This window comes from Centroberyx gerrardi, chromosome 17, assembly GCF_048128805.1.
Source record: "Centroberyx gerrardi isolate f3 chromosome 17, fCenGer3.hap1.cur.20231027, whole genome shotgun sequence".
NCBI classification, from domain to species: Eukaryota; Metazoa; Chordata; class Actinopteri; order Beryciformes; family Berycidae; genus Centroberyx; species Centroberyx gerrardi.
The window spans coordinates 15,716,311-15,739,748 of NC_136013.1; the positions used below are offsets into that span (position 1 = coordinate 15,716,311).

Sequence of the window (23,438 nt, forward strand, 5' to 3'; positions counted from 1 at the left end):
TGATGTGAGGCTAAACATGCCAGCGGAGGAGGTGCGGCATGAGGGCCAATGCCATGGCTCTGTCTGTCCTCAGGGCAAAGTTGAAACTTCATAAACTTCATGTGGAATGAGGTGTCTGGTAGTGCGAGGAGCAGGGAACAGCATGACCATTACTAACCATTTGCAAACGCAGCCTATCCACATGAAGCCTCAGCCCATACTCTTCCTATTAGGACTACCCCTCCTGTTTCTCATTACTGCTACGGATCCCTGTGTATGAGGATGCATAAATCAGCGCAATTAAAAGTGGCGGTTGCGTACACTAACGAATCTCTCTCACTGTTAATGACCCATTTATGCGTCTTGCTCTCTCCTCTGACAACCCCCTTCCTCCCCCTCTCTCTCTCTCTCTCTCCCTCTCTCCTCTGCAGTCTTCTGTCAGATCCCCTGTCTTAGTGGAGGCCGCTGCATCGGCAGGGACCAGTGCCAGTGTCCGTCAAACTCAACGGGGAAGTTTTGCCACCTGCCAGCCCCGCCCCCCAGCAGACCCACCTCCCACAGCCGTAAGGATGCCAGTCAACTGGGATCGAAGTCTCCCTCCCACTCCATGTACACCCTGCCACTGTCCAATCAGCAAGGTAATCACCCAGTGCTCTGGTCCAATAGGAGGGCGGGTGCGTTCACTGACCACTGCCGACTGCACCGCTTCTCTTTATGAGCATAGTTCATCATGCCCTCCTTAGCTGTTCTGATGGTTTTTGAATACACACAAGTATATTCTTTGACGTGCAGCAGTCTGGTTACTGTGCAGCGTTTTGCCTCTGTGGGCCAGCAGTGGAGGTCAGAATCTATTTTGAGCAGAATAAGTAATGGATGACTCAGTGGAAGCCCTCATATTGTTCACACAGTGCTGCTTTTATCAGCAGAAGTGGATATTAGAAACAGAGTGTGGCTCTAACCAACACCATGAAGAACAGCAAATATGAAAGAGAAAGTTTTGCTGTTTTTCCATCTTTCCCGGTTTCTATTTTATTTCCTCCTCTCTCTCAATCTCTCTGTCCAACAGTAAGTAGAAGCAGAAGCTCGGCCTCAGATCCCGTGAATTCCATTCAAAATTCTTCCAGCCCCCCATTTTGACATAAAACACATAAATAATTATAATTTAATGACAGGGGCCACATGTCTGTGTTGTCATGTCACAACAAAGGCGTGATCCCTCCTGTCAGGGTGTCTGTATGAGAGCATGGAGGCGGTGTCATGTCTAGGTCTCCTGATAAGGCGTACGTTGACGGACTCTCCCCGCCCTACATCACACACTCACCTCTGTCTGTGAGGCTATGATTTATGACAGTGGGTCAGGGTTCTGGGAAAAAGCCCTGGCACTCCCTGAAGATAGATGCTTCTCCAGTGTCAGAAGGACAAAAGAGCTCATTCTCCACATTGCAACATCTCCTCAACTCCTCAACAAATCTGTTTTGGGTCTTAAAAAACTAGTTTGATTTAAGCCAGAGAGCATAAAGGTCTTTTTGTTATTATTTTGTAGTATCTTAATAGCGTCTTTCCTACTGGGAATTCCCCATTTAGATTTCACAACTCGATAACGAAGTTTGTGTAGAATGTTTGCTGATGGTTCTCAAAGTGCAGTATGTGTATACAGCCTTCATCTGTTGGCTGAAGATGCTTCTGTCATAACTTGAAACTATAAACTATCCACTATATCGTATAAACTGTGTGTGTGTGTTCTCTCTTCCTCCAGCATCTCTCCACCCATCCCTGGTTAACGTCCACATCCAGCACCCTCCGGAGGCCGAGGTCCACATCCACCAGGTAGCTCGGGTGCGACCCGGTCAGAGACCCACCACCACTGAGGGGGCTCACTCCGTCCAGCAGCGCTCCCAGCCTGGGAATGGGAACGGACACGGGAACGGGCATCATAATGAACCCACCCATGAGAACGGACACCCACACGGGAATGGGAACGGCAATGGCCACGCCAGACCGCAAAACCGCCAGAATGGATATGTGGGAAGGTGTTTCCAGGAGACCGTTGATGGACAGGTAAAGTGCTAAGCAAAGCGCAGTACAGTTACACACTATGTCCACTGTGGTCTCTAGCTGATCCTAGCCACCTGGTGTATCCTGGTCTGTCATAGGGGGTGAAACCAGGGGGAGCCAGTGCTGTTTTACCACAGGCAAAATGATGTTCCCATCTCTGTCTTCCTCTGTGATCGCTGCTGTCCCATACAGGAAGTGGGCCTGTGGCTCTGATTTATGTTGCGTCCGGGATTTACGAGCTCTGAACAGACTGGCCATCTCATGTTCCACCAGTTCCCCAACATAGGCATGTTATGAGTTAGGATGAGTCGGGAGGACAAAGGTTAAGCTTGAAATCCACCCCATGTGGTCCTTCCCATCGTGACACAGAGGGGGAGGCTTTTCACACAGTGAGTCTGGTACCATGCGTACAGTATGGCACGTACTGCACTAGATTTACTGTGCTTTGCCTGGCCAGCATAATGTATGGATGTCACATTCATGAGTTAAGTCACAGACGTGTAGAGAAGGGAAAAAAAAAACAAGAGTGGGTTGAGGGAGAGAGAGACTTCAGTGGGAGTGCGTGAGTTTAGCTTATCTGAAGTCTAATACAGGATCTGTTGGCTTGGCTGTGAGAAGATGCTATGCTTGACTCTTAGCCTCCATGTTTCCAGTCTCAACAACAAAGTGATCCTCAGTTTTTTGCCAGTGTTATCCCTTGAACAAGTTTGTTTATACTGGAGTACAACTCCCATTTTCCCTGCTCTGGTCTCATAGAGAGGTTGAAATTAAACCTTCCAGTCAGTTTCGAATTGGCTTTTGAGAGCCCCAATAGAATTGTCCCCAGAAAAGAAGCATGCAAAAGCATCTGCCTGTAGTTTTCCCTCTGCCTTTGCCAGTATGCCAGTTTGGTGTTCCGTAGAAAAATGTCCTCTCTTTTGCTTCTTGAATTTCATAAATCTCTATTTGCCAAGAATCCAGTAAGTGAGGTTTGATAGGAATCTCTCTTCACAATTAGCCAAGCTCCTTAATGAGGCATGCCAGGAGCATAGCTATTCCTGAGGCTCACTGTTTATGTCCTCCTCAAGCTAACCAGTCTCAGATGTGTCTGGTTCACTCTGTCCTTGCAGATAGGTATACACGAACACTCTGACACAAACACACTCACAAATTCTCTACTTGCCAATGCACACACATTTGCACACATACAAGGAAGCGTGCAAAGCGTGGGCGTGCCCCCCTCACCCATGCGCATGTGCGCGCACACACACACACACACACACACACACACATTCACACACACACACACACACACTCATACACACATACACACATACACAAAAACACATAAAACACTCATTCTGAAAATTCATTCTCAGATTTAACCCAGATGTGTGTTGTTGTTGTAGTGCGGGAAGCCTCTGCCAGGCCTAACCAAACAGGATGATTGCTGTGGAAGTGTGGGTGCCTCCTGGGGTCTCAACAAGTGCCAAAAGTGTCCAACCAAACCAGGTAAACCGTTCTGACCAAAACCATCATATCTGGACAATTTTGTGTTATGCTCTGTTCCAATATATGACTTAATTATAATTGAATCTAATTCTATTGGGTAAAAGACTCTATTCTGTTAGATCAGATTAGAATTAAGTCATATTGGAATTTTGAATTTATGTCACTCTTGGGGTGGGAAACTCTATCTGAAAGATTGGCATTAACTAGCTTACTTCAATGCATATAAAAAGTGAGAACAGTTATCAAATTAGCTAGCAATCTTGGGAACAACGACTGCTTGAATTTAGTAGGGAGGTTAGCTAGCCTACTAGCTAGTTAGCTACTAGCTCGCTACCTAGGCTAGATTCAGCTATCGTGGGCCAAATATATTACCTTAAATTGTGCACCTATGAAATGATAAATGACAAATGATTGCTGATATATGTATGACTTGCATCTTGGTACACAACAGAAGAGATGACGATGAGTGTGACATAAATTCAAAATGGCCGCTGTGGGAATAAGGTCTATTCTATTCGATTTGATTCTATTCTATTCTATTCTATTCTATGCTATTCTATTTGGTCAATGATGATTGTCATGTTACTCAGCTTAACTTTGCGTATACTTGGTGGATCTACAGCAGACCTAAACAATGCTGATGACTGATGATGATTTTTTAATCCCAGCACATGGCAGTCTTCATTAGATTCGTAAACTCCGCCGAGGCAGCTGCGTGACTCGCCCATGCACCCTGTTGTAAAAATGAAGCTGTTTTCGCTTCCATAAAACCAAAACAGGGAACCAAATGAAAACACATTTAGCATGAAGATGAGAGCCTGGCAGGAGTGCCACCCACCCTGCGGGCAGAGCGAGCCAGCGTGGCCTTGAAACAGCAGGGAAATGAGCAGCCGCGGTTCAGCTCGTTCCCCACCCGCTGCGGTAGGTTTGAAAAACAGCAGCAGCGGGTGGCTGTATGCTAGATGGCTGGATGGGTGGTTGTGCCCCTCACTCTGGATGGAGACTCTCACTCGTCCTGGCAGCTCTGTGTTGTTATTTGGAGCACTTGATTACGTCCTTGGGCTTGTCCAGGACTTGTTATTGAGGCCCCATGGGGAGCAACTGTGGTGGCTCATGGGGACACTTTGCTCCTATTCGTGTCCCAGTACTCTTAATCCTATTATGGACATGCCTGGCAATGAGAGATGTCAATTGGCTGTCAGAGTCCGCTGTCATACCTCGTTCCCTGTTTAACGTCTGACCATACCCTAATCAGAAGCAGACATAGTCCCTCCCTGTCTCCTCCATCTATCATGCTGATCCGTTCTTTTCTCTCCCGCTCTCTATCTCCCTCGATGTGCCAGATTCCCGCTCCTCCTAAGTCCCCGGCACGATCTCTTTTGGCTCCCAGATGTTTTCCTCTCCTCCCTCCTTTGAAGTTTGGGGGAGAAACAGAGAGAACGCTTCATTTGCTCATTTTTGTGGTTGTTTTGGGGGGCAGCGTAGGCCCGGGTCCCAGGTCACACGCAGGCAGGGAAGAAAGGATAAAGAGAATGAAAGGGAGGGAAAATGAAGTCAAAATGAAGTCATATAGCCTGTGTCTCAGAAGTCTTTGAGGAAGCTTTAATAAGAGAAACGCTCTTAGACACTTGGTTACATCAATAAGCTGCATTCCTCCCTTTCTGGCCTGGATGTATACTTTGTTACTTGTGTTGGGCAAGGGTAACATACATTGACTAACCTATAGACAAGAGTCACAGAAAAAGAAACCATGGTGCTGTTTTATTTATTTCTGTGGGACTGGGTCAGTGGAGGGCTTGCCATGTGGGGAAAAGTCACATAGCTTTATAAGAGCCTCCTGTGTCCCTCGTTGGGCATGTGATAATGATGTCATGAAATCCCAGTTTGTGTTTTGGGGTGTGACGCTTCCATCGGTCAGTTTATGGCCGGCCGATGTTGACTGAGAACAAGCATCGCGGCTTCAGGGGGCCGCTGGCGAGATCTTTTATTGCATCTGAAGAGGATGCCAGTGTGACTACAGTTTAATGGCTGTTTAGCAAGCCTGGAGAAAGTCTCATTTAATGTCTTGGATTAGCTTGAGATACAGTATCTCTGCCTGTCCTCCCATTCTGGTCCCATGCTGCTTCCACACCATGTCATCCAGTCCCCGTACATTCGATGAGAAACTCACTGAACTCTGATTTTATTATCAGTTGATCCAATGAATGATACACTATCTATTGTCGATTAGGCATTATTATAGACTTATAATATATTGCTGTTGTTGCAGAGGAAGCTGCAGTGGCTGTATATTACGCGTTCATGTTATTGTTGTGGAGAAAGTAGCAAATAGGAAAAGCGTGTGTGGATTGTGTGTGTGTGTTTGTCTTTCTGTCTGTGTGTCTGTGTTTGTGCATGTATTTGAAGGAAGGGTGGGCTGGTGTTATGGAAGCACGGATAGCAATAAGTGTCCCATCAGTCCACACACAGTGGAAGCTGAAGCGCCGTAGGAGCCACTGCCCTTAACACTCACATGCTGAACATTCCTAGCCCATAATGAGATCCAGATCAAACAGAATGGTCGTATTCAACTCCATCCTTCTGGTTCTGATGAGACGGAGAGAAAAAAAACTGCCCTGGACCTTGTTTGGATTTCAAACTGGTTAGATCTTGAATTGTGTTTTCTGACAGGAGCGGACATGGAGGCAGTTAAAACTGTCCTCGAGTCTCAGAGATAACCGCTGATTGTTTGAGCCTAGGGGAATGGGAATAGGTGAGTGGGGAATTGATGCACACAGGCAAATTTGCTCACACAAGTCCCATGTGAAGCACACTGCAGAAACCGAATCCAGGTCTTTGTACATAGTGCGCTGTATGACTGAGAGGAAGCTTATCCTTGAAAAGCAAAGCTCACAGGATAGGGCTGTTTGTTCTACCCTGGGGATGACTTCAGGGTGAATTTCCATCAGTAAAGTAATCTGCGGTTCCCTGGGAAACCCTAAGCCAAGTAAAGGCCATTTGCTGTGGCCTGAGTCTGACCCATTCTGTAGTCTTGGCATGACTCAATGACACTGTATAATTGTGCTGGCCTAGCTGGCAGCCCCTCCCCAACTGTGAGTTTCACAGCTAATGGAATTCCATAAGCTATTCGTCTGCACATCTGTCATTGCTGGGCAGCTTCCCTCTCGGTGACTCTCCCTTTCTGCGATGCTGGGATGCTTCCCAGGGAGCCAGATCAGAGGTCCCCTGGGCCTAAATAAATCACCCCACCCACAGGAGCCTTGGCCTCCTCTGCCTCTACCTCCCTGGGCCAACGAGGTCATCATGATGTCACTGCCTTTGCCCCGCCCTCTGCTCCACCTCACTCCTCTATCTGTGGGAGTTGTCTGTCTGTTTCACTCCCCGTCTCTCCCTCTCTCTGTAATGAGGGCGCTATTCTTCATGAGCATTAGATCAATAAAGTCAGATGAGGAGAAGAGGGAGGGAGCCCAGACCTCCACAACTTCCAGATCTTCCCACATGAACTCATCCCCCCCCAAATCTCCCATCCATTCCACAGACATTTAATATGACATTCATCTAGGGGCCAAAGCCTGCGCTTATTACTTTTTATTAGCGCTGATCAAACATGAACACTTGTTAATGACCAACTAAAACCAGAGATGCTATGACTTTGTCTCAGAAAAAGGCAGCGAGAGAACAGATGCGCTGCTCCATGCCAACATTTCCATTCCATAGCAGCTTCTTGTGGTGATTAGATAGAGACGTCACACCGCTTCGACAGATTTTGATTCATTGATGTTGATTTAGCTTTATCCCGCCACAACTAGAGTGATGGAATCTATTAGGTGGACAGCAGTGTGGCTAATCAGGGCTGAGCAGACCCAATCACTTCGAGAAATATAACCCAGTTATCTGTCCCATGGTACAAGGCACCACGCCAGTTAGTTGGAGGCAGATGGATATGAACATTGTGCTGCATTGCTTAATAAGATGCACGCTAAGCAAAGCTTATTTTTTATGGGGTATGTACCATGGCATGTCTTCTTTTGGCACCAGCCCTAGTGGTAAATATTCCACAGAGAATGAGAGATCATAGAGGAATGTGGGTCTGTTTTGAATGTGTGTTTGATCCTCGCTATACTGCCATCAGCATCTTGGAGAAGGGCGTAAAGAGAAATTGTCAAACTACAAACAAAGATGTAAAATGGTTGTGTGAATAGAAACACTGAAAAGTATGTTTTGAGTAAGGATTTAATGTAGCAGAAAAATGAAATAATCCCTTCATCAAAGGCTTTTGTTGTTGCTTCACATGTGCCATGGGATGGCCCAGTTGCAGAAATATGATACGAGTACACAGCTGAGGCTGTCAATGATTGAGCAAATAACTCATAGCTTGTACATTTATTTTGTGTCTGAGTCTGTGTCTATGTCATCAGGAGGATGTTGATACTAGGCCCATGTGGCTGTCTCATCTGATTCCCCTTTGCCCCACTGGCAGGGACGCATTATTTACAGGGTCTGTGATATGGACCGTGCCAGATTGGCAAATGTGGCGCGTGCCAAGGAGACATTCTGCTTTGAAAGCAAATGACTTCCCTTTAAGCTGTTTGCTCCAATCAACCATTGGCCCAAGGGCCAAGGGGAGATGGCTTTATCATCTTTGATACTCAAAAGACCTGAAAACCTCCATAGTGATTAAAGAGCTCTGTTTGCCCCCGATTTTCTCTCCGCGGCACCAGTTTGTCCCATGGCGGTTTGTCAGAAAGCAAATTGCTGGAAGGGGTCCTGAAGAGGTCTTGGCTTGGGTGTTGGTTGTTTTCCTATAGAGTGGCCCCCAATGGAATGGAAAGGAAGACTGTCTCCTTTTTCCCACCCCATGGATTGCATCCATCCTTCCTTTCTCGTTCTCAGGTTTTCCAGTCAGTTAAGGGGATAAGCCCAGGGCTGAGGTTGCCTCCCAGGCAGGTCCCTGGGGACAGTGTAGGGCTCCCAGCCTTTGATTGATGGGCCAGACCTCTCAATGGTTTTAGAAGAACAACCTCCAGGCCGGGTGGTCCGCAGAATGATTATACTAAATTAGCAATTACAGATTTCTGTCCAACAGAGGAACCCATCTGACTAGACTCATTCTTCGCCCCGTCTACTGCCTACTCCCTCTCTCTTTAATTTCTCACTCATTTTGCATAAGCTCTCCTTTCACTGGAACACCATCAGTGATGCTCGCCTCAGAGCGAAGTTGACTTTCGTATCAGAAAGGGGCTTGAATAGATGTTTATTTAGATTTCAAATTAGGACAGTGCTACCAACCGAGAAGTTCCATGTGAATTATACTTTACAAGTCAGGGGGTTCAGGCAAATATTAGTTGTCAATGGAATGCATAACACAATTGGCTGGAGAAGGACAATAAATTAGTGAGGGGTGACAAAGTCTTTTGCTGAACAGGGCTAAACAATTGGAAGTTTCTGTCTGCACCCTTAGTGGATACGGACCAGTCTGGGTCTCTTTGTAACCAAGGACAACACTAATGATGCGCTGCCTGAGGTCACTGTTGCATGCCACTGCCTGTGTAACAGTGATAACAAACATTGTCAGACTCAGGACCCATAGGAGGAAATGTTGAGCACAATCTACCAAATTAGATCCGACTTACAAATGGTCAGGATAACTTTTTTGTGTCAGTTCATTATTTCTTAGACATTAGACGTATAACTGAACAGGACTTTCCATGAACACCTTCTTTTCTCAAGCCATTTTAAGACAAGCAGAGTTTCGAACTGAGCTGTCTCTCAGACTCAGGTTGAAGTTGTTAGCGACTGCAGAGGTCCTCTCCTCCCTGCTAATAAGCTTTATTGAGACTCCCGGACCTCCCCCACTGGGCTTCCCTTGGCATGTGCGCCCTGCTGTCACTCAGGCCAGACTTTCCCTGATCCCATCGCTGCGGGGGGGCGTGCCCACCGCCCTACCACAACAGCTCATTACTCAGAAACCTTGGAGGGGGATTAGGAGGGTGTGGAGAAAGATGAGGTGGGCAGACAGGAACAGGGGCGTCGCTTTGACACGGTCCCCCCCTTCCCCCTCGCCCCCTTCAGTCTGACCCACTTCTGCTCTGTCAACCCTCAGGTACATTGACCCTGCTGGTCCACTGGGTCACAGCGGGACCAAAACATAACTCAGCTTCCAGGACCCTGTTCTCAGAAAGCCTCCATGAGGCACACATTCCAGTCGCTATTGGAAAAATGACACAAAATCAAGATAGATTACTGAGTTACTGTATTGACTGTATGCCTTTACAAGATCACTGTGCTGGTATTCTGTTCATGTTGAAGGTTACTGAACTCTTAAGGACCCTTTCTTGGCCGCTGGGATAGGAACCTCAAATCCTAATTCTTTCCATTTAACAGCTTGTCGCCTGTGAAGGAAGGAAAAGGAAAATAAATGACGAGGGTTCCCAAACAAACAGTAGAGCAAGACTGGAAGTTCATTGTACCTGTTTGCTATTGCTTTGGGTGCCTGGTGCGGTCGGTGCCTGAAGAGGGCAGATGAGTTATGGAGATGTCGGCTGTTTGCGCCGCCCTGCTGTCTGGAAAGACGGACCGGTATGAGGAGATCTTGTCTGGCTCGCCTTGGGGTCAGTCTTCCAGACAGCCAGCCACATCAGCCCAGAGCTCCCTGTCAATCACACAGAGATCAACACTCTGGTCTGCAGTCTGCTGCAGCTCCGGTCATAAACACAGCGCAGCGCACCTCCCTTTCCTGGACCACTCTGCCAGGGGAAGAGATGTGTTTGCTTTGCTGGCAGGCCTGTGACTTGCACATTTTGAGCTGTGGTTTCTTGTATGCTTCAGCTCTGTTTTCACCCCCACGTTGCTGTGGCAGCGAGGTAAAGCTGTCTCAGGTTGTGACTGGATGTACTATTTGGATAAACAGTATCTGTGAGAAACAGTTCAGTGAATATGAGCAAGCCATTATTCTCAGAGCCATCCTCACTAAGGATCCTCCAAAATCACAAGGTAGATATTTTCCATTCAGCATGATATGAGGTGACACTCTTCGTCTCGGTGTACAGTTTTGTGTTTGAAAAACTGTGAAGATCTGTGACTAATCACCCTGTTTCTGTTCAGTATTCACCACTGATAACTAACCTATAGAACCACATACACACACACACTCTCTCTCTCTGTTTCTCTGTCTCACTCTGTCTCTCTCTACACTCTCTCTCTCTACACACAGACTTTCTCCCTGCCATATGATAGTCACATTGACCTCTCCTCCATACAATTAATGGAGCATGCAGGGGCCTGACTGGGTGCGGAATGAGTAATGACATTATGTTTTCAGGCCTCTGTCACCAACGGTATGGCCGCACTGGGGCATTAACAGACACACCGTGTTATTTACTGCAGCACTTCTGTGAACCTCTAATGTGCCCAGCTGAAGGACACACCATATGACTTTTATTGCTTTAGCAAAACAAGCAAAAAAGGTTTTGGGCAAAAGTCTCCTGTAAGCCTCACTTTAATCATCATTCCTAGCATGCCCAGTTAGAGCATTAGTCTATTGTTTAAGTAGATTTGCACTATGGTTGATGACAAAGGTCAGGGCTCTGACATAGGCTTCCTCCAAATATTTATGATAGAAGCACTTTCTTCATCTGTCCCCGGGGTGAGGAGATGTATAGGTAATATGATTATAAATGACGTCGAGTGTTATCGTTATATTCTGCTGGATGGCAATGCTGTCTTATAAATGTGGTTGATGGGGATCCATTTCCATTCACTCACTCTGGTGTCCCGCAGGGCCCAGCTGTGGGTCCCCTCATTTTTCCCCCTGCCAAGATGCTCACATCTGTAAGTTATATGGTCCCCTCCTAAAGCTGAGCTCCTCTTCTCACTCTGCTATGAATGCAATGCTTTGTGAAACGAAGGCATCGCACTGTAGGATCGTTTTGCTCTTCTAAGCTGTGCTTTCTGTTTCTGTTTTGTTTGCAGCATATGCAGTGATCGCAAACGGACAAGTTGAATGTCCCAAAGGTTACAAAAGAATGAACCTCACACACTGTCAAGGTGAGCTATAAAAAGTGTTGAGTAATGACTGTTTAGATCCATACTTTCTGAATGTTCTAACAAGATTTGTTCCACTCTAAACTTTAATAAGTTGTTTACCCGTAACGGAAAACCTTTCCTCTACAAAAATTGAATCAAATTTAATTCCAGGGATGTGATAAAAACACACTGTCCATATGTTTCCACGCATACATGGACCCCTGAGGGCCTCTATAAAAGTATTCCTCGCTGTATGTATGGGAACCAGGTCAAGGCTACAATTAGCCATAGTCCAGGGTCAGAGTTCAGCAGCCAATAAGCGCCTGGGGTTGCTGTTTTAATTGGTCTTTGGGGTTCTAAGTGGAGAATGGTACGGCAGACTGCGATTATGGTAAATGTGGCTCTCTGAGTATTTGGGGGGAGCTGTAGTCACAAACCTTTTGTGTAACAGTTTGTTGCTCAACCTCCCTAAATGTGTCAGCAGAGGAAAGAGTGCATGGCTTCCAGCTCACCCATCCATCTGTATGTGAAAACAAACTCAGGTTGTCCCTGAACGCATAGTTATAGCCATATCACAGCATTCTAGAGGCTGCTGTCAGCTGGCCAGCAGCTCATGAGGAGATAACCACCCACAGAGTTCACTCTATAGACAAATATCCACTGGGAGAGTTTGTTGTTGGTGTGTTATACATCACTGGAATGAATCAAATTGAAGGGCAAATTTGTAGCTAAATATTGGCTTGAAGACAAAACAAAGGTTACTCAAAAGTTATGAGTTACTCTTGGTACCCAGTGACTTGATTAATGGTGTCATAATCCAAAGGGCAATGCTTACTGAAGCCTATGGAGTGTAACAACATAACGGTCCAATGGGCAGCTTTGACTACCTCAATAACAGGCCTCATCCACTGGTTCAACAAGTTCAACAAGTTTCCTGATCTGCACACTACGATTGGACCGTTGATTTTCTCAGAGATATGATGGAGTTATTAAGCTGAGAAATTCTTTTGTGTTCCACAGCTTTTTATAAAAACGAGCTGTGGACAAGGACACAATTTTTACTGTCCAAAATGGTGTCAAGAGTTGCCAACAAACTTAGTAATTTATCTTGCTTTTATTCGTGCTTTCGTTTTATGATCGCTTCAAGATGTTCCTTCCTTTCAGTTGCTCATTTCTTGAGTTCCAAAAAGCAAAACTGACAGTTACCCACAATATTTACTGGCCAGCTTCAAAGTCTCTGTCTCGTTCAGCTGCCGCTCCATTCCCAAAAATTATTTTTAATTTCAGCCCTTACAACAACTGCCAAGAAGGCAAAAACCTGATTTTTTTCTGGGATTCTGTCATTATTATCAGGATGGTGTCCAGCTCACCAAGCTGTGGCTCCTAGCCTGAGCTGCTTGTACTGTATTCTACTGGAACAGAGCGGGGCTTGTCTCATATCCTGTATCACAGTTCTATGTCTTAGAATAGGCATGATTCACCCTTCTGTCTCTCTGCTCTGGCCCCTGTGGCCTGTGACGTCCGTGCCACGATAAGACTCCCCCTCAGAGCCACACACTGCCCTCTGACTTCAGGAAGGTCCCTTATCTTCAGAATGCTTTTCAGAAACTAGGTCAGCTGAATTGGCCATTTGTATCTGTGCTTGTTAGATGAAAGGCCTACATACAGTAGACACATGTGCAGCCTCTGTTGTGGGTGCTGGTGGTAAACTGCTGCAGGGACCAGGTCGGATCACTCAAAAACCACTTCAAAGAATAGAGGATGGAAGTTTTACATAACTCTTCTTCCGCTTTGGATCAACTTAATAAAAGCTACTAACAAATATAAAACACATACAGCAGTAGTGACATTTATCATCTTGAAAGCTGCTTAGTTTAACAGGTCGAGACTTTTCTGTATCGTGGCTTTTAGGAAGAACATATTGCCATTCCTCTAAGTAGTGGTCTAGTTATGAGACTGTGTCACTAAGAAACATGCTTCTCCCATTAATGGCAGCTTTGGCAATATTTTGAAAAGGCCCAATCACTATTCACTAATTCTAAAATGGATGCATTTTTGCCCCATGAGTTATCATAAGAGTCTGCTTTGAGACTTTAAAAGTAACACTAGTTTATGAGAGAGAAATCCTCATACTAAACTCCCTTTGACCATTACTGCCAATACATTCTACTCACAAAGCCGTATGAGCTATTTCCTTTATACTGTCCATAAATAATTCCTGCTGATGTTTATGTGGATCCTGGCTTTTCCAGAAGTGCGGAACGGGCACGGTCATGTAAGGTCAGAGCAGACAGGCTGTCACTTTAACCAGAGTTAGGAGACTCTTTGGATGTAGTGCAGTCATCATTATGCGTCATTAAACAATAAAAAAACGGCATCATGAAAAAAGCTGGTGATGGGTGCCAATAAGTTCCATCTGGGCCCTAACCACAAGGGCTATATATCTGTGAGAGCAACCAACCGTAAACTTAAAATAGGTGTCGAGATTAGTGCCGGTCATGACAGGCTGTCGTGGAAGTCAGGTTCAATCCCTTCAACCCACCAGCAGACTGTAACAATAGCACTAATCTGGGACTCAACCGAACCATGGATTAAAGACCCCATGTGATGAAGGCTGAGCCCAACTCTGACCTGAACTCTGACCAGATAGCATGCTGCTTAAACTAAGCCCGAGTCCCCATAGCACCCACATAAGAGTATGAATAACAACCGGTTACGTTTACCCCGAGAGAACCTGGTCCGTCACAGCGTAGGCAGCTGTTGCCTGTTGCATCTTCTTTATGTGCCCCATGGCTCATCCAAACACATCGCAGTGACAGGTCACTTCTGCTTACAGTGCAGCAGGCTTGTTTACATTGTCACTAACATAGAGGCTGAAGGCTGGGTCATCAGAGGGCCAGCTTTAGCCTCGAACTAGTTACAAGCCTTGAACCAGAGCTTGTAAGTCCATCCGTACACGTACACACGCACACACACACGCACACACATACACACACACGCACACACACAAACACACACGGATAAACACTCATTCAAAGACAGAGAAAAAGAGTGAGAGAGGGAAAAATGCAAAGAGAAACCAAGAAACAAAGAGCAACTGAGATAGAAAAGAAGAAAACAACAAAAAGAACATTGAGGCATTGCCTGGATTTGCTTCAGTCCTCAGTATTTATCAGACTCAATCCTTTCCCTTATAAGCTCACTTTTTCCAGCAGGAAGCAAAACAACAAAACAAGAGCAGATTAATTAGAATTGGGAAAATCTGTGGTGGCAGGCTGTCGGGTTCCAGTCGTCAAAGCAATGGGAAAAGGCCTAATGATTTACTCTTTGTTTAACACGGTAGAACAACAAACTTTGCCTGGTCCCAGTGTGATGGCATGACTAAGCGCCTGAAGTATGTCCCCCTATGCTCCTGACTGGCACACTAACTAGCTAGCTTACCTCCATTTGGCTTGGGAGCTGCTGTTGAACGGAGCAATAAGCAAACAGCGCTCGCCATTCCATCACTGCAGCACATGGTTTAGGCTAGACAAAGGAAAAACACTTTGGGGCCTTCGCTCCTTGACGTAAGCTGAAGATGCTGTGACCTTGGACACAGTAAAGGAAAGACACTGAAGAAACAAGGATACTAATCTAAAACATTCCCCTGTTTCCTCTGCGCCTGCCTGCTTTTAAAGTCAAAGTTACCAGAGCTTTTCGAGTGTATAACATTTCTCAGTATATCAAAAGGATATAGAATTGTTGGTGTGTATTCTGGTTTACATTGGTCCGGTTTGCTGTGCATGTGTTTGCCTCATGTCATCACCCCACCTTGCTTTCATATATCGTGTAACTTAAATAAAAGGTTCCACATTTCATCGCTCTCCAGCAGCTGGAGGTTTTGATTACATGATATATTGTGATATTTTGTCACCTCTCAAGGTGCAAAGATTTCTAAAGGCTTACATCATCCATCATCCTCTCTGGTCTGCAAGCTTAAAAACAGTGTATACAGCACCTTAACTGCAGTGCGTGGACTAAATATGATACTGATACTTGTACCAAGTTAAAGTGTCATGTTACTGTACGTAGCCAAGTTGAACTGAATATGGGTTCATTGGGAGTTCAACGTTTCGAGTCAAACACAGGAAAACATGACTTCATCGCGTTTCCATAATCCAACATTTTGAAGGGTGCTATAGTGTAGGTCCTGCATGACTGAAGCACTCCGTATTTCACAGATATCAACGAGTGCCTGATGCCTGGACTCTGTAAGAACGCTGAATGCCTCAACACCAAAGGGAGCTACAGGTGCACCTGTAAACCGGGCTACATGTTGGACCCTGCCAGGAGCCACTGCGTCTGTAAGTACAGCTCATTTTGTCATAACAATGAATCAAAGGCTATCATCTTTTGCGCTCGTATGTCTAGTGCGTGTGTTCTGACGGACATATTGACTGTCTCCTCAGCGGACAAGGCGGTGTCAGAACAGAGGGGGTTGTGCTACCGCTCGGTGTCAGTAGGCACATGCTCTCTGCCCCTCGCCCAGCACATCACCAAGCAGATCTGCTGCTGCAGCCGAGTGGGCAAGGCCTGGGGCCCAGGGTGTGAACGCTGCCCCCTGCCAGGAACAGGTACAGCCACCTACTTTCAGCCCGTACCATTGCTGCATGTGTCTCCCATTTTGTGCCTCCCATTCTCCTCCACCAAATTATCAGTTCTGCCGTCTCTTTTAAAACATTCTGTTTAAACTCAGGACCAAACTTGCTCAATCTGTGAACTTGGGTGAACTGGCTTTTTCTAGTTTGGTTGTACTTGTTGAAATGCAATTTGCTGGGTTAAATGTTTTTGCAGATATAAAATGTCACATGTAATCTTACGCAGTGCTTTATTGATGGCAATGAAAGTACACAAGCAACAAATGTTCACTGTTCAGTCACCATTCTGCTGTCTGCCAGGCGTGTAAAGCAGTTCAAAATAACCAAATGTGTTTGGTGTGGAAACAGACCAAAAGCATAACAGTTTTCATATTTTGGAGGCTACATAATAGTGGGAGTTAGTCTTGTGTTATCACTCCAACCCTCAGAGAGAAACCCCACTAATAGACCAGCTATGCTTCACAGCAGAAATAAATAGCTTGGCCAAGTGAAACATGGGAAGTAGTTGTCATCTTTTTTTTTTTTTGGTCATACCGATCTAATCTTCAAAGTCTTCGAGAGAAAGAGGCTGGTTTTATACAGTGTCCGCACTGGCCAGTGATTCATGGGGATTGTCATAGATCAGATATCAGAGGGACAGACCTCCATGGTGCTGCTCAGCCAGGACTGACACCGTACACACACACACACACACACACACACACACACACACACACACAGCTTCTGATTACTTGGACGCTGGCTTTTGTACAGCCTGACAAGCTGTTAGAGCCATGTTCTGTACAAAGCAGCCAGGCCCATTACTGGTGACTTGGTAACGGGAGCCCATTGAGTTGCATTCCAGCTTTACTCCGGTTCCTGTGATGTGGCTCTTGATCATATATAGCTCCATTTCCCTCCACTTTAGATTCATCATTCAGTAGCCTATCATATCCACGTTTCCTGCGTTCACGAAGGCATTTACAGTGACCGCATATCTGTCGTTACTCATATCTATATTCCAGACTCTATTGGCATGGAGCTGCTAGTTTCAGGTCAGGTAGGGGACACAGTGCTTCTCACTTGTAATGGATTCACCATCGCTGAGGTTTGCTGGGCTCAGACACAAAGAGGTGCGATCTCCCTCCTTTTATCTCGCCAGCCAATCCTCCATTAGCCTCTCACTCACACGTCTCTGCAGTAGAGAGTTCAGAGGTCAGCCAGTATTACATGATCCTCTACTTCCCCCGCTGGCATGGCTGTGTGTGTGTGTGTGTCTGTGTGTGTGAGTGTGTCAGATACACCCCAATCCTTCCAAATCCCCTTTCTGGTAGCCCTCTATGACAGCTGTCACTAGCCTGCCAGCTAGCCAGTTCCGCAGCCACAGCCGAAATCCTACCTCCCCATTCACAGAACACAGTAAAGCACAGCATGCTCAACATAACAGTATTACACGGATGGCTTATGGTATTGCTGTGAACACCAGACAGAAATATGAGCCATAATTACATTCTGGCAGCGTTTCATGTTAGCTTAGGAGAACCGAGAGCAGGATATGGAGGTAATGTTTTCTATGGCTCATTGTTTGCTGCTTTACGTTTCCTATCCTGCAGACCACTTCAAGGAGATCTGCCCGGCCGGTCATGGATACACCTACTCGCGCTCTGATGTGCAGATATCTCTCAGACAGCTGGATGACGATGAACTGAGGAGCACAGGAGGCTCTTGGGAGGAGCAGAGCCCCACTTACCCTCAGCCCCCGTCCTCCCTGCCAGAGCAGCTGCCCAGTGGGCCGCAGTATCCCAGCTACCCACAAACCCCACAAATACCCCAATACCCCGTGTACCCCGAGACACCTCAAGTACCCCTGCACCCCCACACTCCACAGCAGCCACAGCAGCCACAGCAGCCGATCTATCCCTCTCCAGACAGCGAGTACCCACCCAGAGAGACACCTAGACAGCCAGAAGGTGAGAATAAAATGTTTTGTACACTAAATCTCTGCCATGTTGACTTTAAGGTTGATAAATGTTTACTCCGATTGGTAAGGAGATGAATGGTTGTTACTACTGAATGTACTGCAGATATTATGCACTTAGGCCTGGGAGTTATCCAAACATGGTATTCGCTCGACCACTTGGATATTTTTACCACAACCCAAGGCATAAACAATGCAGGGTAGCTGAGTGATTACACAATAGGATTTTTTTTTTTTTAAGGGATGTAAATGGATTTGCTTTTTGTGAGAATCCAAACATCAACAGGATGTTTTGATCCCCATAAATAAAGACTTGATCCACTGTCGAACAAACGCGAAAGAGTATCCACGTCCCCCATCCGTCAGAGTGCACCTCCTCTAAGCATCGCAGCAGAGGAGCAATCCACAGAGGTCAAGCATCTGAATCCCCGGGATTTTCTGCGAAACTTTTTCTTGATTTAATGCTTGTGAGATAATTTATTGGCATAGCCGCAGCATTTTGATTTATTTGAGGAGACAATTCAGTAAATATTTAGGGATTTTTGTCTTCATTATCAGAGATATCTATTTCCTTCTCTCTATTTGCATTTTTCCATGGCCAGTAGTCTGCACTATTTTTCAAATACAAGCTTCACTGTGTGGCTTAGAGGATAAATGTGCTGTAAGCTTTGTTTTATTAGAAATAAAACCTCCAAAGCTGCAAGTCAAGTGCCCAAAGAGCACATGGGCCCATATGTACCGATATTTAGTGATGGTACTTGTTAATGAGAACACAATGTCAACTTTTGCTACTGATAAACCTTCTTCTCATTTCTGTCTCCCAGCAGATGTGGAAATACTGAGCGTGGTGAGTTCTCCCTCCCTGTCAACCTGCTTTTGAAATGTTTATCTTAGAGAGATATGCTCTAGCTATCTCAGCTGCAAGGTTTATTATGATTACATAACTTATTCAGACCACATTTTGGTAGATACACACACTTATTAGCAGTGAATATGAATATGAAAAGCAGACATTTGGACATGAATATGGTGACCATAACTTAACCCAAATCTTTGTAATATCTGCTTGTTTTCTAGCCAACTGTTGTGACTGACCCACCATTGAAGTATCCAGGTATTTTGTCTTTCTCATGGCTTTATTCAAGACACATGACAGTAAATACTGTCTGTAAACTCACCCTGGAAATGTACTATAGTGCTTTTACACTGTTTCCCAATGCCTCTTGTGGCACTGATGTAGCATCTGAGAGCTCCAGGGCCAACAGATTTGCCATGCTTTCAGTCAGGCACAGACTCCTGATCTGTTTTCTATAAATTGCCCCCGCACAGCAGTGGCAGTCTTTACCCTCGTCTACTCTACCCTTGTGCCAGCGAAAACATTGACAAAGTCTGAAGGTTGACTCCATTCTATGAGTCCAGTTGATTTATTTCTGTCACGGTGCTGTTTTTAGCCAGCTGAAAGACATAGATCATCATATATATAGCTGCCATGCTACAGTAGGAGGCCCAGTGAGTGACTGCCAGGGCAGGAGTGGTTGGGAAAACAGGCCGTATATCATTTAGGTTGTACAGAAGGAGAACTCACTGTGTGACAATGTGAGTGGTTCTCTCTGTAGATAATCACCCTCCATTCTCCATGCCCCCCCCCCCCCCAACACTATCCCACATAACAGACACCTCTCCAGATCCAGACTCCCCCATCGTAAAACTGAAGCCAGATTCAGATTCAGAGGACACAGCCCCCATAGACTCAGCCACGAAGGCCACAGGTGAGACATAACATAGTACCATGTATGAAACACTGGGGCTCTATGCATCTAAAATGTCTAAAATCACCAGTGTCCAATTGACAGATGGGTGCAACTGTATGGAGCTGTAGGGCTTAACACTGTCGACCCATGCACAAAAGCAACATGGTGTTGGACTGTTCATTGTTGATGTTCTCTGTCATCTGCTAGCGTACAGCAGCACATCCCATAAGACATTCTTGCAGGCTTACCCAGAGTTTAGCTGGGGAGAGCTTGTATTGTGCTTTTATTTGACCTCTTTTCCCAGAGCCAAGTTGGCTTGAGGCTGCTGTACAGCACAGAGGGTGAGAGGGCAAGAAACCAAAGAGAGTGTGCCTTTTGGACGGGGAAGCTGTCTCGACTGGGGCTGGGGCCAGATTTATGGAGAAGGGAGGAAGAGAGGATGAGAGCGTGTCTGCGTGACAGACAGAATGAGTGAAGGAGCGAGAGAGGAGAACTTACAGTGATCCTATAGAGGAGGACATAGTTGGGTTCGTTGCTCTCAGCCAGACCCAGGAGCCCAATCCAATTTCCCTGCCTTACCAGAATCCATTTGGACGGAAAAAGGCAAGAACAACACCAATGACAGGCTCTGCTGTGCATGGCCACGGGCCTGTTTCTCCCCGACCCCTTTGTAAGCGCTCCATACCACCTGTTAGAACACTACAGCGCTGTAAAACCTGTCCTCGCATCCAAGACCCCACCTATAAAACAGCAAGACAGTTTCCATGGAGAACAACATGTGTTGGCGGAATGCACCTTTTTTTTTTTTTATTACAGCGTCTATGATATTGTGTAACCCCAGGCTAGAAATAGGCTGAATACTATCTGTCTGTGTATGCTGAGGTCTTGTATTGACACACCTGCACACCTTTGGTATAATCTGTGTCTTTTCTTAGATATTGACAAGTGTGCCAGCACTCCTACCATATGTGGCCATGGGAAATGTGTTCCTGTGCAGACGGGCTACACCTGCTTGTGTGAGCCAGGATACAAACTCAGCGCACTGCAGACCAACTGCATCGGTAAGTCAAGAGAGAGAGACAGAGAGGGAGAGTGAGACAGGGGTGATGGAGGGACGCTCATAGAGAGGTGCACACACAAACACACACACACACACACACAGCAGAGGCCTCGGGGGGCTCTGTCTATCATCATCTCAACGCGAGCACGTCTTCAGCACCAAAGGCTTCCCCAGCGCACAAGCCTAGAGAAATCGAGTTGGCCAAAATGAAAAGGATCCGTTTGTTTATGTTGACCTGCTCTGTGACGCCTGACAACAGCGAGCGGGCCGTCCAAAGAGCTGCCACGGTGCTGCGATCCCTTACCTCACGGCGAGGGCCTCGGCCAAAGCCTCCGCTGCACTCGGCTGGGCTCGGGCCCATGGCTGAGGAATGCCTGTACTGTAGAGCAGCTCCAGAGTCAGGGCTTGGAAAGTGCACAGTCTCCAGTGGTGAAGTGGAACCGTAATGTAATGTCACACTAGAACTCTTCTGCTCTTTCTGTGCGTTTTTCTCTCCTTCTCTCTGTCTTTCTGCCTCTCTCTCTCTCTCTCTCTCTCTCTCTCTCTCTCTCTCTTTCTCTCTCTCACTCTCTGTCAATTCCAATTCAACTGAAATAAGCTTTATTGGCATGACTGTTAGGATACAATGTTGCCAAAGCAGTATGGACTCTATAGATTTATACATATAATGTCATACATTAAAATGCAAGAAGGAAGTAAAGAAACAGAGAAAAGGAAACTTAAGATGCAATATTATAGATTAACAAAACAGCAAATAATGACAAATTAGTAATATGTATCATATGTCATTTACAGAGTCATACATATATACAGTCAGTAGCTATTCATAGTATTCTGTTACATCACCAAACGGCCATTTTGGTAGGAAAATAACAGGTGATTATAATTAAATGACACATGTTAAAGCACCATTTTGGTAGGAAATGCATGTGACATCATGGGAATACTATGAATACAATATTAATGATGAATGATGCAAAGCTGATATGTATTTTCCAGCTATAAACATGGTATTATCGCTACGTATCACAGCTAGTTTATGAGAATCAGACAGTAATGGAAAAACTCTTCTTTATGCTTTCTGATTTTTCAAGGAATGTTTTTCTGATGGAAAAATTTCTGTCTTTCCCTATCTGTCCTTGCAGATGTGAATGAGTGTGAGGAGAACCCATGTGAAGGGAAGGGCCACTGCGTGAACACCTTCGGGTCCTACAGCTGCCAATGCTACAGCGGCTACAGCCAGGTCATCACCCAGAACAGGAAGTTCTGTCAAGGTGAGGGAGAGAGCGCGGAAGGCGGTGTCGCGTTTCTGAGGGATGTTCATCCCCACGGGCCGCTGGTAGTCTTCTAACTCTGTAGTACAGAACCGCAAGTTCTCATCTGTCAGCGCCGTTCGTTTAAAAAGTAGACAGTGGTGATTAATGCTGTGGAACACAATAGTCACTTTCTTTTCCATTCTCCTTGGTTTTCATTCAAACTGGCAGACATTAATGAGTGCAGCATGCCCAATAAGTGCCAGGATGGCGAATGTGTCAACACGGAAGGATCTTACACCTGTGAATGCAAGGCCGGCTACGCCAAGTCCTGGAGGGGCCTGTGCGAAGGTGACACGCATGGAAGCAAGCACACACTGGCTCGCATTGCACGCATATATACACACACACACACACACGCACACACACCCACACACACACACACACACATACACACACACACATACTCAGACCCCATAGTGAGGTTAACATAATATTACAATGCTGGCCAGACCTATTTGTTAGCTGCCATGAGTTAATGTGTAGCCCAGTTACAGAAAAACCACTGTTGTATTTTCCTCTGGTCTAAGCCAGGAAAAAAACAATGTTCAACTAATTACAGAGGGATTTTGTGTGTGCGTGTGTGTGTGTGCATCCGCGCGTGTATATGAGCATCTGTGAACTCAGACCCACATCCATCCGTGCATGCGCACATTGTTTTAATAATGACTTATTCAAATTATCACTGCAATGTCCCACCTTCTCCCTGAGCAGATGTAGATGAGTGCAGCGATCCGACCTCCTGCCCCAGCGGAGTGTGCGTCAACACCCCGGGCTCCTTCCAGTGCCAGGCCTGTGACCCCGGGTTCAAGCCTGCCGACGGAAGATGTGTGGGTAAGACCTGCCCCCCCCCCCCCCCCCTCCCACCACCACCCCTCCCCCTCAAGGGCGTTTCTGACCGCTGCCTGGAAATGAGCGGGGTTTCCCTCTTACAGTGTAAAGGCTTCCTGTATTGGGTAACATTCTCCACTTTATGTAGACAAAGCTGCCCCCGGTTGGCACTGCTAGAAATAACTAAGGCGTCATGGCAACGATCCGTGCCGTTAAGGACGTGCTGACAGCCCATGATACAGCACAGTTCACCAAATAGCATGAGCTGAATTAGATTCGGTGCTTGTGGCTTTTTGCTCAAAGGGATGGGGCGGCTGCAGATCTGCATGGGAGTTACAT

General features: G+C 46.1%; 1 protein-coding gene across 1 annotated transcript in view; it reads left to right on the forward strand.

Moving 5' to 3' along the window:
• LOC139931737 (latent-transforming growth factor beta-binding protein 2-like) overlaps positions 1 to 23,438 on the forward strand; it is an 82,966-nt gene that overhangs the window by 33,646 nt on the left and 25,882 nt on the right. Inside the window, exons 6-19 of the mRNA XM_078289414.1 lie at positions 411 to 617; positions 1,736 to 2,037; positions 3,423 to 3,525; positions 11,497 to 11,571; positions 15,771 to 15,893; positions 15,999 to 16,163; positions 17,780 to 18,136; positions 18,969 to 18,991; positions 19,222 to 19,258; positions 19,818 to 19,913; positions 20,831 to 20,956; positions 22,101 to 22,229; positions 22,440 to 22,559; positions 22,983 to 23,102. Coding sequence (XP_078145540.1) covers positions 411 to 617; positions 1,736 to 2,037; positions 3,423 to 3,525; positions 11,497 to 11,571; positions 15,771 to 15,893; positions 15,999 to 16,163; positions 17,780 to 18,136; positions 18,969 to 18,991; positions 19,222 to 19,258; positions 19,818 to 19,913; positions 20,831 to 20,956; positions 22,101 to 22,229; positions 22,440 to 22,559; positions 22,983 to 23,102 — 1,983 coding nt within the window. The remainder of the gene's footprint in view (positions 1 to 410; positions 618 to 1,735; positions 2,038 to 3,422; positions 3,526 to 11,496; positions 11,572 to 15,770; positions 15,894 to 15,998; positions 16,164 to 17,779; positions 18,137 to 18,968; positions 18,992 to 19,221; positions 19,259 to 19,817; positions 19,914 to 20,830; positions 20,957 to 22,100; positions 22,230 to 22,439; positions 22,560 to 22,982; positions 23,103 to 23,438) is intronic.